The 12,855-nt window shown below is 53.0% G+C and overlaps 1 protein-coding gene across 2 annotated transcripts in view; it reads left to right on the top strand.

Annotated features, from left to right (window-relative positions):
• Positions 1–6,419, top strand: part of TBC1D9B (TBC1 domain family member 9B) — a 34,629-nt gene extending 28,210 nt beyond the window's left edge. Inside the window, exons 15-21 of one of the 2 annotated variants that reach the window (XM_004696848.2) lie at positions 10–250; positions 533–598; positions 2,114–2,185; positions 2,530–2,580; positions 3,728–3,772; positions 4,275–4,381; positions 5,672–6,419. In XM_004696848.2, coding sequence (XP_004696905.1) covers positions 10–250; positions 533–598; positions 2,114–2,185; positions 2,530–2,580; positions 3,728–3,772; positions 4,275–4,381; positions 5,672–6,379 — 1,290 coding nt within the window. In that variant the 3' untranslated portion in view covers positions 6,380–6,419. The remainder of the gene's footprint in view (positions 1–9; positions 251–532; positions 599–2,113; positions 2,186–2,529; positions 2,581–3,727; positions 3,773–4,274; positions 4,382–5,671) is intronic. The other variant, XM_004696849.2, reaches the window with a different exon arrangement.
• The last annotated feature ends 6,436 nt before the right edge of the window (positions 6,420–12,855 follow it).

Here is a 12,855-nt window from a genome sequence, read left to right as displayed (position 1 = left end):
TCCCTGCAGACCAAGCACATGGCGAGTCAGTACTGGGGGGGCAACCACACCTCTGCCATCCGTCGGGACCCCAGCCTGCCCTACCTAGAGCAGTACCGTATCGATGCCAGCCAGTTCCAGGAGCTCTTCGCCAGCCTGACTCCCTGGGCCTGCGGCTCACACACCCCCGTGCTGGCGGGGCGCATGTTCCGGCACCTGGATGAGAACAGAGACTTGCTCATCAACTTCAAGGAGTTCGTGACAGGCATGAGTGAGTGCTCGGCACACAGACCCTCCTCCCTGCCCTTCCCCAGGAAGCTCCTCTGCAGCAGTGGAGGGCAGCCTTGAGCCCTCCTCTGTGATGAGGGTACCTTCTGGGGACACAGCTGCAGGCTCAGAGGAGGGCTGAGTTTTGTGGAAGGGCGCACAGGACAGTAGGACACAGCAGGGGGTGGGGGGCAGGTGGCTGACTGTGTAGTGGCTCCCCACCAGAAGGTGGTACCCCGAGCATGGCTAGAACCCTCACATGGACCCTCCTGTGGACTCTCCGCAGGTGGGATGTACCACGGGGACCTGACTGAGAAGCTCAAAGTACTCTACAAGCTGCACCTGCCTCCAGGTGAGCGCCTCCCCCCTACTGCCCAGGGCAGGCCTCTTGCTTGCCTGGACTTCTGCACCCATCTCTGGGGGACAAGTGGGCCTGAGGCAACACTCTGGACTCTTGGGATATGGTAGAGGCCCCTGGGCCTGATGGGGGTCATCTGCAGAGGACAGAGACCCCCTAAAGCCAGGGGAATGGCTGGGAAGAAACTTGGAGGAGGGGCCCCTCGTCTGGATGTCCTTGGGTGGCAGGAGGGATGGTGCTGGGCTCTCTGCCACTGACACGGGTCCCAGATGGAAAACTGGGCGGCCCAGGTGAAAAGCCGTCAGGTAGGGATTCGCATGCAGAGCCACGGCCCCGAGCTCTGTCTTAAGTTTCTAAAGGATTTCTGTGCATTCCCAGGCTGTGGGGTAACCTGAGAAACCCGCCACTCTGGCTTCCCTAAGCAGGCCCTGGCCCGGCTGGGACCCTGCAGAGACTGGCCTCGGGGCCACTGACAGTCAAGTCCAAGCCCACAGTGGGAAAGCCAGAGATGCGCAAAAGCCTGCTCTGTGGGTTCCTGTGGGGTGCGGAGTGCTAGGATTCGCACAGGCAGCATTCGAGAGCCCTCCACGGACGGCTTGTCCCTTTCCTACAAGAGGACATGGGCTCAGTGTGGTGAGAGGGACTGCCTGTCGCCCGGCCTCCTGGGGCCACCTGAGTTCCTCACCAGCGCCGTGACCCACTGAGTTTGGTGTGACCTTGCACGGTGGCTGGGACCCCTCGCATGTAGAGTGTCTGTGTCTGGTGTGCACCCCACAGACGGCCCTCATGGGTCAGGGATAGGCCCAGTCAAGTCCATTTTGATAGCTCTCAGGACCCTGGTGCTGCCAGAGCAAGACACCACCAACTGGGGTCTCGGGACACCAATCCCCCCTCTCCCCGCCTGATGGGTCATCTCAAACCAGGTCGGCAGGGCCATGCCGAGGCCCGAGGGGAAGAGCCTGCCTCTGGGTGTGGCTGTGCCCAGGAATGAGCCAGGGCTACACAGAGGCCACCCTGGGCTGTCTCCCCAACCCCCACCCCGAGATGGTGCACTAGCTGTTTCCTGCACCTAGGCATCACAGCGGCCCAGGGGCGGGGCACGGTGCGGGTGGTGTAACATGGGAGAGCACATCATGGAGCCAAAAAGATCCCAGGGCATGGGAACCAGATTCCCGCTGGGCAGGAGAAACTAACTCTGCTGCCTGCCCTCACCCAGCTGCTTCAAAAGTCACGTGAAACTGAGAACGTCGCGGGGGCAGGGAGGTGGGGCCGGGGCCTGGAGGGGAAGGGCGATTAAAAAAAAAGAAAGAAAGAAACTGAGAACGTCTTCGCACAGCCAAGACCAGTCCTTGCTGTGCGCGTGGCGTGCTTGCTGTCATGAGCGGGTCTGAGCCGTGGGCCAGGCGAAGCCTGCAGCAGGACTGGCCGGGGGCGCTTGTTTAGAAGTGGCTTCTAGCCAATCTCCTGTCCCGTCGTGTCACCCCCCACCACCTTCCTATCCATGCACAGCTCTGAGCCCAGAGGAGGCCGAGTCAGCCCTGGAGGCCGCCCGCTATTTCACAGAGGACAGCACCTCAGAAGGTGAGCCCACTTGCCCAGCCCACCCTGAGCCACCCCACCCTCAAGGCACCAGCCTGCCTGGCTGGGCCCTGCATGAGGAGGGGCCGCAGGGCAAGGGCAGCTTCTCTTCCAGGGCCCCCTCCCAGGGGAACTCCATTCCCTATGACGTGTCTCTTCCACGGGACCACCACCCTTCCTGATGTCTTCTCTTGGGGTACCCCCACTCCCACAGAGACTTCTCCTGGGGTACCCCCACCCCGAGGTGGCTGGTTCCTCTGTGTTCTCATTCCTGTCTCCGTGTCTCTGCCTCCCTGGACCTCGGTCTTCCCCCCACACCCTCCTCTCTCCCGCTGGCCTCCCTCCAGCCTCTCCTCAGACCTCAGATCCGGAGCTTTTCCTGCCCTGGGAGGCGCAAGGTCAGTCCCCGGGCAGTCAGGAGGGAGGTCCCTGGCTGGGCTTCCCGTAGAGCCTCTGGGGCATCACCATGAGCAGAACCAGGAACCTGGCTGTCCCCCTGCCTTGGTGTCTGATGGGGGCAGTTAATGAGCAGGGACAGTGAGATGGGGCATGGGTGAGGGGCAGCGCTCAGCCCGGTGCACAGCTTATATTGATGTCACATCCCTGCGGGGGGCGTAGAACACTGTGCTTGCAGCATGGCAAACAGACAAGCCCGGTAATCTATTCAAACCCAGTGCCCCACTGCAAGCTCGCTGGGAGCATTTGTTGCCAGGGAGTGGGGGGGTGGGGGGTGGGGCACATTCTGGGCCCGAGGGTTTTCACAATGAAGCTGGTGCTGTGTTAGGCAAGTCGGGTCCCAGCTGTCCATAACTGACCCAACAGGGAAAAGTCAAGTAGCATGTGTCAGGATGTTCATCCGGAGCCACCCTGTAGGTCATCCCAAAGGCTTGCTGGAGTTTGAATATTAAGTTGGAGGACCTTGATTTCAAGTAAACAATGGTAGGCACTTCCGACGCCAGCAGGGTCACCCACAGAAACCACTGGTTCTTGTCCATACTGCCCAGCAGGGTCACCCATGGTAGGCAGGTTTTCAGTGGAGCATCCAGACCAAGGCAGACAGGAAGAACAAAACCAAGCCACAAAACCCCAGTCGTCAGCCTTGGCTCCGGCTAAAAAGAGGAGGAAGTGGGGCAGGGACAGGGGCTGCGTTGAGTGCAGTCAGGTGAAGACATGGCCGCTTCCAGACTGCCTGCAGCCGGGGAGGCTAGTTGAAACCCCAAAACTATTGCCCTGAAGTCATCCCTAAACCTGAAATCAAAAATATCCCCAAAAGTCTTCTTAAAAATCAAACAGAAGTGTAGCTTAATTAATAAGAAAAATTATCTGCCGTGAGCAGGATGCTTTTTTAAAGAACTGTCTGTCTGGGATGAACTTGGCAAGAACAACTTGAAGAGTTAGATGGGAGCCTTAGGGGCGGGGGTTACATTCATGACAGGAACCGCGGCATGGCCGGAGGACTGGCCGCGTCACCGAGCCCTGTGTCGAGACCGTGGGCCCAATGTGCAAGAGGGGTGTTCGTTTGTTCTTCTTTTTCCGGTGTTCCAGAAGCACTCCTGCAAGTAGAGCAAGAGGACGCCCAGGAAAAAGGAGGTACAGGCCTTGCTGTGGCAGCGAGCAGTACGAGGGCCCCTGAGAGCAGAGGTGCCTGCAGAACCACCTTCCCTGGGGAGATGGCACCCTGCCTCTGGCTGCCTGGGAGTGCCTCCAGGGCGCGAGCAGGCTGGCCCAGCACAGCAGCTGCCCCCCCAGGTGCAGCTCTCCATCAGCCCCCATGTGTCATCACAAGAGGGGTGGTGGCCACACTCCCTCCATCGTTGACGTTCGGCCAGCATCATCCCATCCAGGCCGTACCCCCTCCATGCTTCTGAGTGGTCCTACAACCACGTTAGGGAGGGCACCATCTTCATCAGTGAAACTCGGGAGCCCAAGGGTCTTCTGGGTGTTTTTTCAACACCATCCTCCCAATGCTGGAGACTATCACATGTGAGGTCCCGCCCTACCTGAGAGCAGCGAGGCCCACCTCTCCCCCGCTACCCCCACCCTCTTGACCCCTCTAGGGACCCAGATTAACCTTTCTCTTCTCACCCCCCAGAGGAGAAGGGAACCAGCCCCCAGGACTGCCGGCACTACCTCCGCCTGTGGGCCAAGGAGAAGGAGGCGCAGAAGGAGACCCTCAAGGACCTTCCCAAGATGAACCAGGTAGGCTCCGCCTGGGACCGGACACCCACTCCCAGCCCCTTCCTGCAGGGGAGACCTTCTTCCCAACCCCATGACCCGCAGGACCAAGGCCATCCGTCCATCAGCTGTGATGTGAGCATGACTGACGGTGGCTAAGTACAGGGTAAGGTACAGGTGGTGTCTCCATGGTTACAAGCTTGGCTTAAACCCACGCCCAAGGCCTAGAGAAGCCCTGGGAACATCGGTTCACCAGTTCGTTCATAGCCCGACTCCGGCCCGAGAGCCCCTGCACAACCAGGGAGGGCGGCTGCCCATTCACTGGTTCCAGACTCAGGTTCATTGTCTGCCCAGGTGTCGCTACCAGAAATGGCAGACCCTGGACACGGCAGACCCTGGACTTGGACTGCAGGCAGTTAACCGCAGGCCAGGACCCTGCTGCCTGCACATCTGTACAGAGGGAACTCCCCACTCCCGCCCAGGCTATGCTCCGGCCCTCCAGAGAGCCTCCCTGACGGGCAGCAAAGCTAAAGTTGCTTCTGACTGCAAACACAAAAGGCCTGAGAGGATTCAGTGCAGCTCAAGGTGCAGAGAGAAAGGCTGGGGATGTATGACAAAGCATTTGCCACATCAGGACTCCATGGCGTGTCCTGTAACCGTCAACACAGTCTGCTTCCAACTGTCCCCATCGCCCTTGGAGCCTCAGTGCCGCTTCCCAGCCTCTTCCTAACCAGTCTGAGACAGCCACCCGCGCCAGAGGGAGGTCGGGGGACATGTGTCCTGTGGTGCCAGGCTTCTCTGTGTCAGCCCCGGCCCAGAGCTTCCTTTTCCTTTCCGGCCGGGCATCATGTGTGCTCCATGTGTGCGCCATCATGTGTGCTCCCTGATGGAAAGACGCCAAGGAGAGGTGGTTTCCATGAACACGGCACACGAGGGTCTGCCTGCTCTCCTGCTTCCCCACCTCTTGAGAGAAAATGCTGGGCACTGTGGTCATTCTCTGTCCCCTTCTAAGGAATTGTCACACAGACTCAGAGCCCCTGACACTGCGAGGACTTCACTGTCCCCACATTCCTTTCCCAAGCTTGCTTGCCATTTTAAGACAGTCCTTTGAAGGGCTAGGTGACACTGGTCGATTTACTTTCCCACTCTGGGCCTCACTTTCCTGCCCCGTGAGATGGGAAGAACCAGGTCCAGGTTTGTGGGGGCAGCAGGACAGGACTGGTTGGAGCGGCAGCACCGTCCGCGTGGCGGGCAGGGGTGCGCCTGCCCCGCCCTTCACCAGGCCCCTCTTCTCTCGGTTGTGCCCCTACACAGGAGCAGTTCATTGAGCTGTGCAAGACGCTGTACAACATGTTCAGCGAAGATCCCATGGAGCAAGACTTGTACCACGCCATCGCCACGGTGGCCAGCCTCCTCCTCCGCATCGGGGAGGTTGGGAAGAAGTTTTCCATCCGGGCCAGCAGGAAGCTCAGGGACAGTGCCTGTGGCGAGGACCACAGCCGGACCACCCCAGAGGAGTCCCCAGCATCTGAGCCTCATCAGGACCCAGCCTGGGAGCCTCAGCCCCCGGCTGCTGAGGACCCGCAGGCCAAAGCCGGCGGAGACACCCACCTTGGGAAAGGGCCCCAGGAGAGCCAGGTGGTGGGCGAAGGGGGCAGCGGCGAGGGCCAGGGCTCGCCTTCCCAGCTTCTGTCTGATGACGAAACCAAAGATGACATGTCCATGTCCTCCTACTCGGTGGTCAGCACGGGCTCCCTGCAGTGTGAAGACCTCCTGGACGACACGGTGCTGGTGGGCGGGGAGGTCAGCAGTCACGTGGCAGCTGCCCGCTGTGAGGGCACCGTTGACGCCGACTGGTGCATCTCCTTTGAGCAGATCCTGGCCTCTGTCCTGACGGAGTCCGTGCTGGTGAACTTCTTTGAGAAGAGGGTGGACATTGGGCTCAAGATCAAGGACCAAAAGAAAGTGGAGAGGCAGTTCAGCACATCCAGTGACCAGGAACAGGCTGGGGCTTCTGGCTGACCTCTGCGGCCGTGACTTGGCCCAGGCTGCAGACGGTGGGGGGGCGGGGGGGGGCTCTCATTTCTGGTGTCCTTCCCTCTCCTCCCTCTGTCCATTCTCTCTGTAGAGATGCACCCCTCCAGGTCTCCCCAAAGCAGCAGGAGTTGCAAGTGAAAGAAAGGGCGATACAGGCCCAGTTGCCTTAGATGGACTCCCAGGCCCAGGGTCTCCTGAGCCCCTGGAGCAGGAGAGGCCCATCCTCCCCCAGCTTCCTCTGTGCAGCAGGAAAGCCCACCCTCACCCCGGAGCCTGGACCACCCACCGTATAGTCTCCAATCTGCCTGACACTTGCCTGCCAACGCTCTCTGCCACCTGTACCCACTGCCATCGAGTGCAGGCGCAGTGGCCAGACCACACTGGCCTCCTCCATTCACAGGACACTTCCCTGCAGCTGTGCATCCCAGCGTCCCTTCTTGCCACTTGGCATCAGATAAGAGGGTCGTGTGCTTGTCAGGCCCCACATGGGGTGAACCCGCTCTCCAGGAGCCTGTGAGCTGGAGTCCATGCAGGGGCCACAGACTGAGGAGAATGAGGCAAGAAATGAGAGCTGCGTGGGCCTTCAGCTCCTCATCTTCCTCATCCTCCCCGTCAACCGCAAAAGCACACCCCTCCCTCAGGTCCAGCTAGAGCTTCATTCATTTCACTTGCTCAAAATCACACTGTGCTCGATGCCTTCATAAACCTCAGAGAGGGGCAGAAGGCAGGCCGTGGATGGTGCCTAAGGAACTCCCCCAGCACTAGGGGGAGGCCGCAAGCTTCTCCCTAGGCAGCTCAGGGGCTCAGCCACACTTACTCCCCTGCCCAGAAGCCAGGGAACAGGCAAGGGGCCCCTTTGGGTTGGGCTGGGCTGGGCCTGTGCTGACCTGCGACAGGAGACACCACCTCCCCTCCCCCAACAACGGTTCCCTTCCCAGCTCCGAGTTCACTGCAGAAGTTGGCAGAGGGAACACAAGGGGCCAAGGAAGGCCCCGGCTGTGTGAGAGGGAGTCGGAGCGCCCAGGGCCCTCACTTCATAGGACACGGAGTCGCCCTTGCTTCCAGCTCTGGTGAAAGAATATCTCTGTGGCCATTCTGCTTTTAATGTATCCACTTTACTGAGATGGCTTCTGTACCACCGCGTTCTCCTGAGCCCTGCCCAGAGCCCCGTGGTAAACTAATACAGCTGTGCAGCCTTCACTACAATCCAGTTCCAGAATGTTTCTGTCCCCTAGCTCGGTGGGAAAAGATGTGGCCATCGGCCTCCATAAAGGTTCACAGCATGGGTCTTGGGGACAACGCATGCAGGGAGTTTGGTTTTGTGGGTGTGCTATCACCCCAGAAAGGCGATTCCTGCCCACCTGCAGCCAATCTGTCATCAGTCGCGCCTCAGGGCTATATGAATTTGCTATGCAGACTACGGCTGGCTTTTGAGGTAGCAGACGCTCTACATGATTTTACTTTGTTCACAACCTTTATGTTACCTGCTCAATAAATGCCGCAAAATGACATCAAAGAAACGGAACCGATATCGTTTCCGTTCTTTGAAAAAAGATTGGTCAGTACTAGTTCATTTACGTGAAGTGCCCACATGCTTGTCATAATTTCAACCAACTTCAAAGGACTTGCCCCCACGGCTGTGCTGTTAGGCCCAATGCAATTACGTAGACACACACGTAAACCCAACACATTGGCCTTTTGAAATCCTAGCTGCATGGTGATCACCTTTTAAAGTTTGAAGGAACCTGAGAGTTTGGATAAGTGCTTGAAATACGACGCTGACGTATAAACCTGTAAATGCACCAGGGGAAATTAAACAGAGGACTGAAAAAGAGACTCCAAGCCTTTTCACGTAGAAAAGAATGACAAAACTCTAGTAGTACTTTCATCTAGTAACCAGTCACCCTGAGATAAGCATCCAATGCACGTGGATAATGTAAATTAAAGCTTTAGATCTTTTTATAAGTATATAATACATATTTAATTGTTTACCAAGTGATATAGTTATGCCAAGTCATCCTTAAAATTTCTAAGACAATGTGCACACACACATATACATATGTATACACATACAAATTATAAAGGATTACACATTTATGGCAAAAAAGGTGGGCTAAGTAGAAACAAGGAAGCCCTGGTGGTGCAGTAGGCTACAAAGTGAGCTGCTAACCCAGGGTTAGTGGTTCGAATTCACCAGTGGCTGCAGGAGAAAGGTGAGGCCCTCGATCCCCGTAAAGATGTAGTCTCAAGAACGACAGGGCAGTTCTGTCCCATAGGACCACTATGAGTCAGCCATCTTAAGAGAAGTGAGACGTAGAAATAGTTTTCCCCGTTCCTGACTACTCGGTATTTTGATAAGTTCTTTATTTTTGTCTTAATGTTCTTTGCAGCTGCCTTCTGCTCTCAATTACAGTAATGCAAATGCAAAGATAGATGACATCCAAATGAGGACAAAGACTAGTGACTGAAAGCTTGCGGTAGCAAGAGAGCAGTATCAATTGCACTGAGAAGTTTAAAGGCAGGAGAGGGAGAGGAAAGGTACAGTAAAGTGTTTGAAGTGCCAGCAGAGGGAAGGCTTCGGGTGTTCCTTGACTGGACGTTGTTGGCAAGGGAAGCTGGACTCGGGCTTAGAAGAGGATGTCACAGTGATCAACGAATCGCTCTGCTAGTAACTGATTTATTTTTCTTTGATAAAGTTGCATAAACCAAAAAAAAGTGGGGGGGGGCTGTCACGTGATTGGTTTGGGGCACTTATTTGGCTTTCTCCAGTTTAGTCTGGCAGTTGTGACCAAGACTTGACCAGTATTGGCTAGTTGCTACAGAGGCTGTGGGTCAGACAGTTCTACTGCCCTATGTGGTCTGGCCTTTGTTACTTTGTGTATTCAGTATCCCAAATGTAATTTCTCTAATTTGTTGCCCCTGATAGATGCTTGCTATACAGATTTGGAAAAGAAAGTAGTCAAAAAATTAAACCCTAACCACCACACCCCAACCTGGAAATAAATACTCGCCAGTACAGCATCACCATCGTGCCGTTGCCTTACCTCCTTGTCTCCCAGCAACACCCATGCCAGCATTTTCATTTCACACTCCCTTATGACCACACAAGGGTCTGCTTTGTTTCAGCAACCATACTATTCGATAGCCCATGTTCTGTTATATTTCAATAAATTAGTATTAATTAGCAATAATGCTGTTCTTAATCATCTGGATGATTCCAATGATCTTTTCAGAATAATGGCCTGATTGAATTCCAAAATGTTCTTTCATGTCACAGTACTACCAACACCTTTTGTTGGTATGCACCAGGGTTGTAGCCTTTCACCATACCTACTCGATCTGTATGCTAAGCAAATAATTTGAAAAACTGGAGTATATGTCTGTCTATATAAGATAGGCAGGACAAACAATCCTGAGGAGAAAACTATGGTATCAGCAGTTTTAGAGGGACATGGGAGAGGAGGGGGCAGGGATGGGGAGTGGGGAGCCAGTAAACTCAGAAAAAGAGATCTAAAAATGATGGTGAGGTGGGCATATAATGTTGGGTGGGGCTTGATCAAGATCAGTGCATCCGAGAGGAAATACTGAGAGCTGAATGGAGGGTGAGCATGGTAGTGGGATAGGAGGGAAGTGAATGGAAATAGAGGAAAGAAATAGCTATTTATAGAGGTGTAACTATATGCATGTATATATGTAAACATATTAATTTATAACGAAAGGGATAGAGGCTAACGTACATATATTTATATGATAAGTATTACAATAGCAGATGGACTTTGGGCCTCTACTTAAGTACTCCCTCGATGCAAGAACACTTTGTTCTAATAACCTGGAATCTTTGATACTCACCTTCCCAAAACCATCACTGAAGACAAAATGAATGCATAAGCAACTGCAGTGAAGAGAGTGGATGGTGCCTGGCTATCAAAACACATAGTGTCTGAGGTCTTAAAGGCTTGAAGTCAAACAAGTGGCTATCTAGCAGGGAAGCAAATAGGCCCATGTGGAAGAAGCACACCAGCCTGTGTGATCGTGACGTGTCGATGGGATCAGTCATCAGGTATCAAAAGATCCAAAACAAACAACTATATCAATGTGAAAGAGGCAGGGTTGGAGTGGAGACCCAAAGCCCATCTGTAGATAATTGAATATCCCCCCAGAGAAGTGGTATAAGGAAGGGATGATTCAACCAATGTGTAATGTAGCACTGATGAGTCACACATCATTCCTTTAGTTCTTGAATACTTCCTCACCCCTACCATGACCCAGTTCTGACAAATCTGGCTAGACCAGAGGACACACATTGGTACAGATAAAAGCTCTCGACACATGGAATTCAGAACAGATAAATCCCTCAGGACAATAATGAGAGTAGCGATATGAGGGTAGAGGGATGGTCAGGGAGGGGCAAGAGTGAGAAAGGGGAACCTATCACAAGATTGGATATATAGTTCCACCACCACCACCAGGAAGGGCGCAAATAACAGAAAAGCAGGTGAAGGGAGACAACAGACAATGTAAGATGAAATAATAGCAATATATAATTGATCAAGGGTTCATGAGGGTGAGGGGGAAAAAAAGAGGAGCTTATATCAAGGGCTCAAATAGAAAATGTTTTGGAAATTATGATGGCAACATGTACAAGTATGCTTGATACAATCAATGTATGGAATGTTATAAGAGCTAGAGCCCCCAATAAAGACTTAATAAAAGAAAGAGGGGGAGGAGGAAGAAAAAAAATGAGGAGCTGATACCAAAGGCTCAAGTAGAAAGAAAATGTTTTGAGAATGATGAGGGCAACAAATGTATAAATGTGCTCGACACAATGGATGTATGCGTGGATTGTGATAAAAGTTGTATGAGCCCCCAATAAAATGATTTTAAAAATAAAGGAAAAAGAAAAACGAGTATATGGATAAGAGTGTAGGACTGGTGTTGGAGGGAGACATTAACCTGCAATATCCAGATGGCACAACCATGCTTGCTCAAAGAGGAGTAGAAGCACTGAGGAAGATCAAAGACAGCCTTCAGTATGGATTACATCTCAATATAAAAGAACCCTCACAACTAAACCAATAGGCAACATCATGACAAATGGAGAAAAGATGGAAGTTGTTATTTTGTGATTTTTCTTGGATCCACAATCAACACTCATGGAAGCAGCAGTCAAGAAATCAAACAAAGTATTAAATTGGGCAAATCTGTGCAAAACCTCTTTGAAGTGTTAAAGAGCAAAGATGTCACTTGGAGGAGTAAGAGGTGCCTAACTCAAGCCATGGTGTTTTCAATCACCTCATATGCATGCAAAAGCTAGATAATAAATAAGGAGTGCCCTAGAATTGGTGCATTTGAATTCTGCTGCTGGTGAAGAAGACCAAACAGACCAAGGACTTCCAGGAGAACACGAAAGCCCCAGTAGTGCTGGGTAAGGGTTGGCCTGCTAAGAGAAACGTCAATGGTTCAAACCACCAGCCAACCCTCAGAGGAAAGATTCATAGCCAGGGAAACCATATATAGGGTCACTATGAGTCGAAATCTATCGGATAGCAGTGGGTTTGGTGTGGTTTTTGTTTGGGGGGTTTGTTTTTGGTTTTGATTGGCCAGGAGAACAGGCAAATTTGCCTTGAAAGGACAGCCAGGATGCTCCTAAGCAGTGAGGAAGGCATGACATGGGCGTGCTGTCAATGGAGAACAGACCCTGGAAAAGGACGCAGTGCTTGGTAGAGGATCAGTGAAAAAGAAGACCCTCAATGAGTGGATTGATTGGCTGCACTAATGGGCTCCAACGTGGTCACAATGGTGAGGGTGGTGCAGGGCCAGGCAGGGCCTGCTCGACAGCACCAAGCAACACCTTCTAGAAAGGTTACCTTCTGCATCAGGGCTTAAATTCTGAGCACCCCGTGGATTAAGTCTCCATTGGATTCCTTCTGAACATTAACCAAGAATATAGATGAACTTGCCCTCAGACAGAGAACACTGGAAAATTAAAGTCTTCCTTAAGGGCTTGCCTGGTTGGGTCCTTGGTGGACAGTACTGGGGGTTATATAGTCATGAGTCACGCCCTGGATCAGAGGCCCTGGACCAATCTAAGTTCTTCTAACATAATGTATGTGCCCCAGTCATGGCCCTGCTCCTACTTCTGTAGTCCCATGTACTGATCAGCTACCATTCATGAATCTGTGACAGTTCTCTATTCCATGCCTTACTTAACTTGTGTCCTGACTGAATCCTCAGATGCTCTTATGACCTCAAAGATTCAGTTAGGCCACTAGTGAATGGCCAGTTAGGACGCAGTGCTAATGGCCTCCCTCAGCCAGAAAGGCTTAATAAAATGTTCACCTGAAATGATATTTGAGATTGGGTAACCTAGAACACTTCTTATCCCATCCTTGCCAGAATTGGAAATTCTGTTTTCATAAGAGGATCGGTGTGTGTGTGTGTGGTGGGGGAATCTTTGTACT

Source organism: Echinops telfairi, unplaced genomic scaffold, assembly GCF_000313985.2.
Source record: "Echinops telfairi isolate 266 unplaced genomic scaffold, ASM31398v2 ScPeMD7_7469;HRSCAF=8507_0, whole genome shotgun sequence".
NCBI lineage: Eukaryota > Metazoa > Chordata > Mammalia > Afrosoricida > Tenrecidae > Echinops > Echinops telfairi.
Note: the sequence above shows the minus strand (reverse complement) of the source record. Positions and strands in the feature narration are given on the sequence as shown.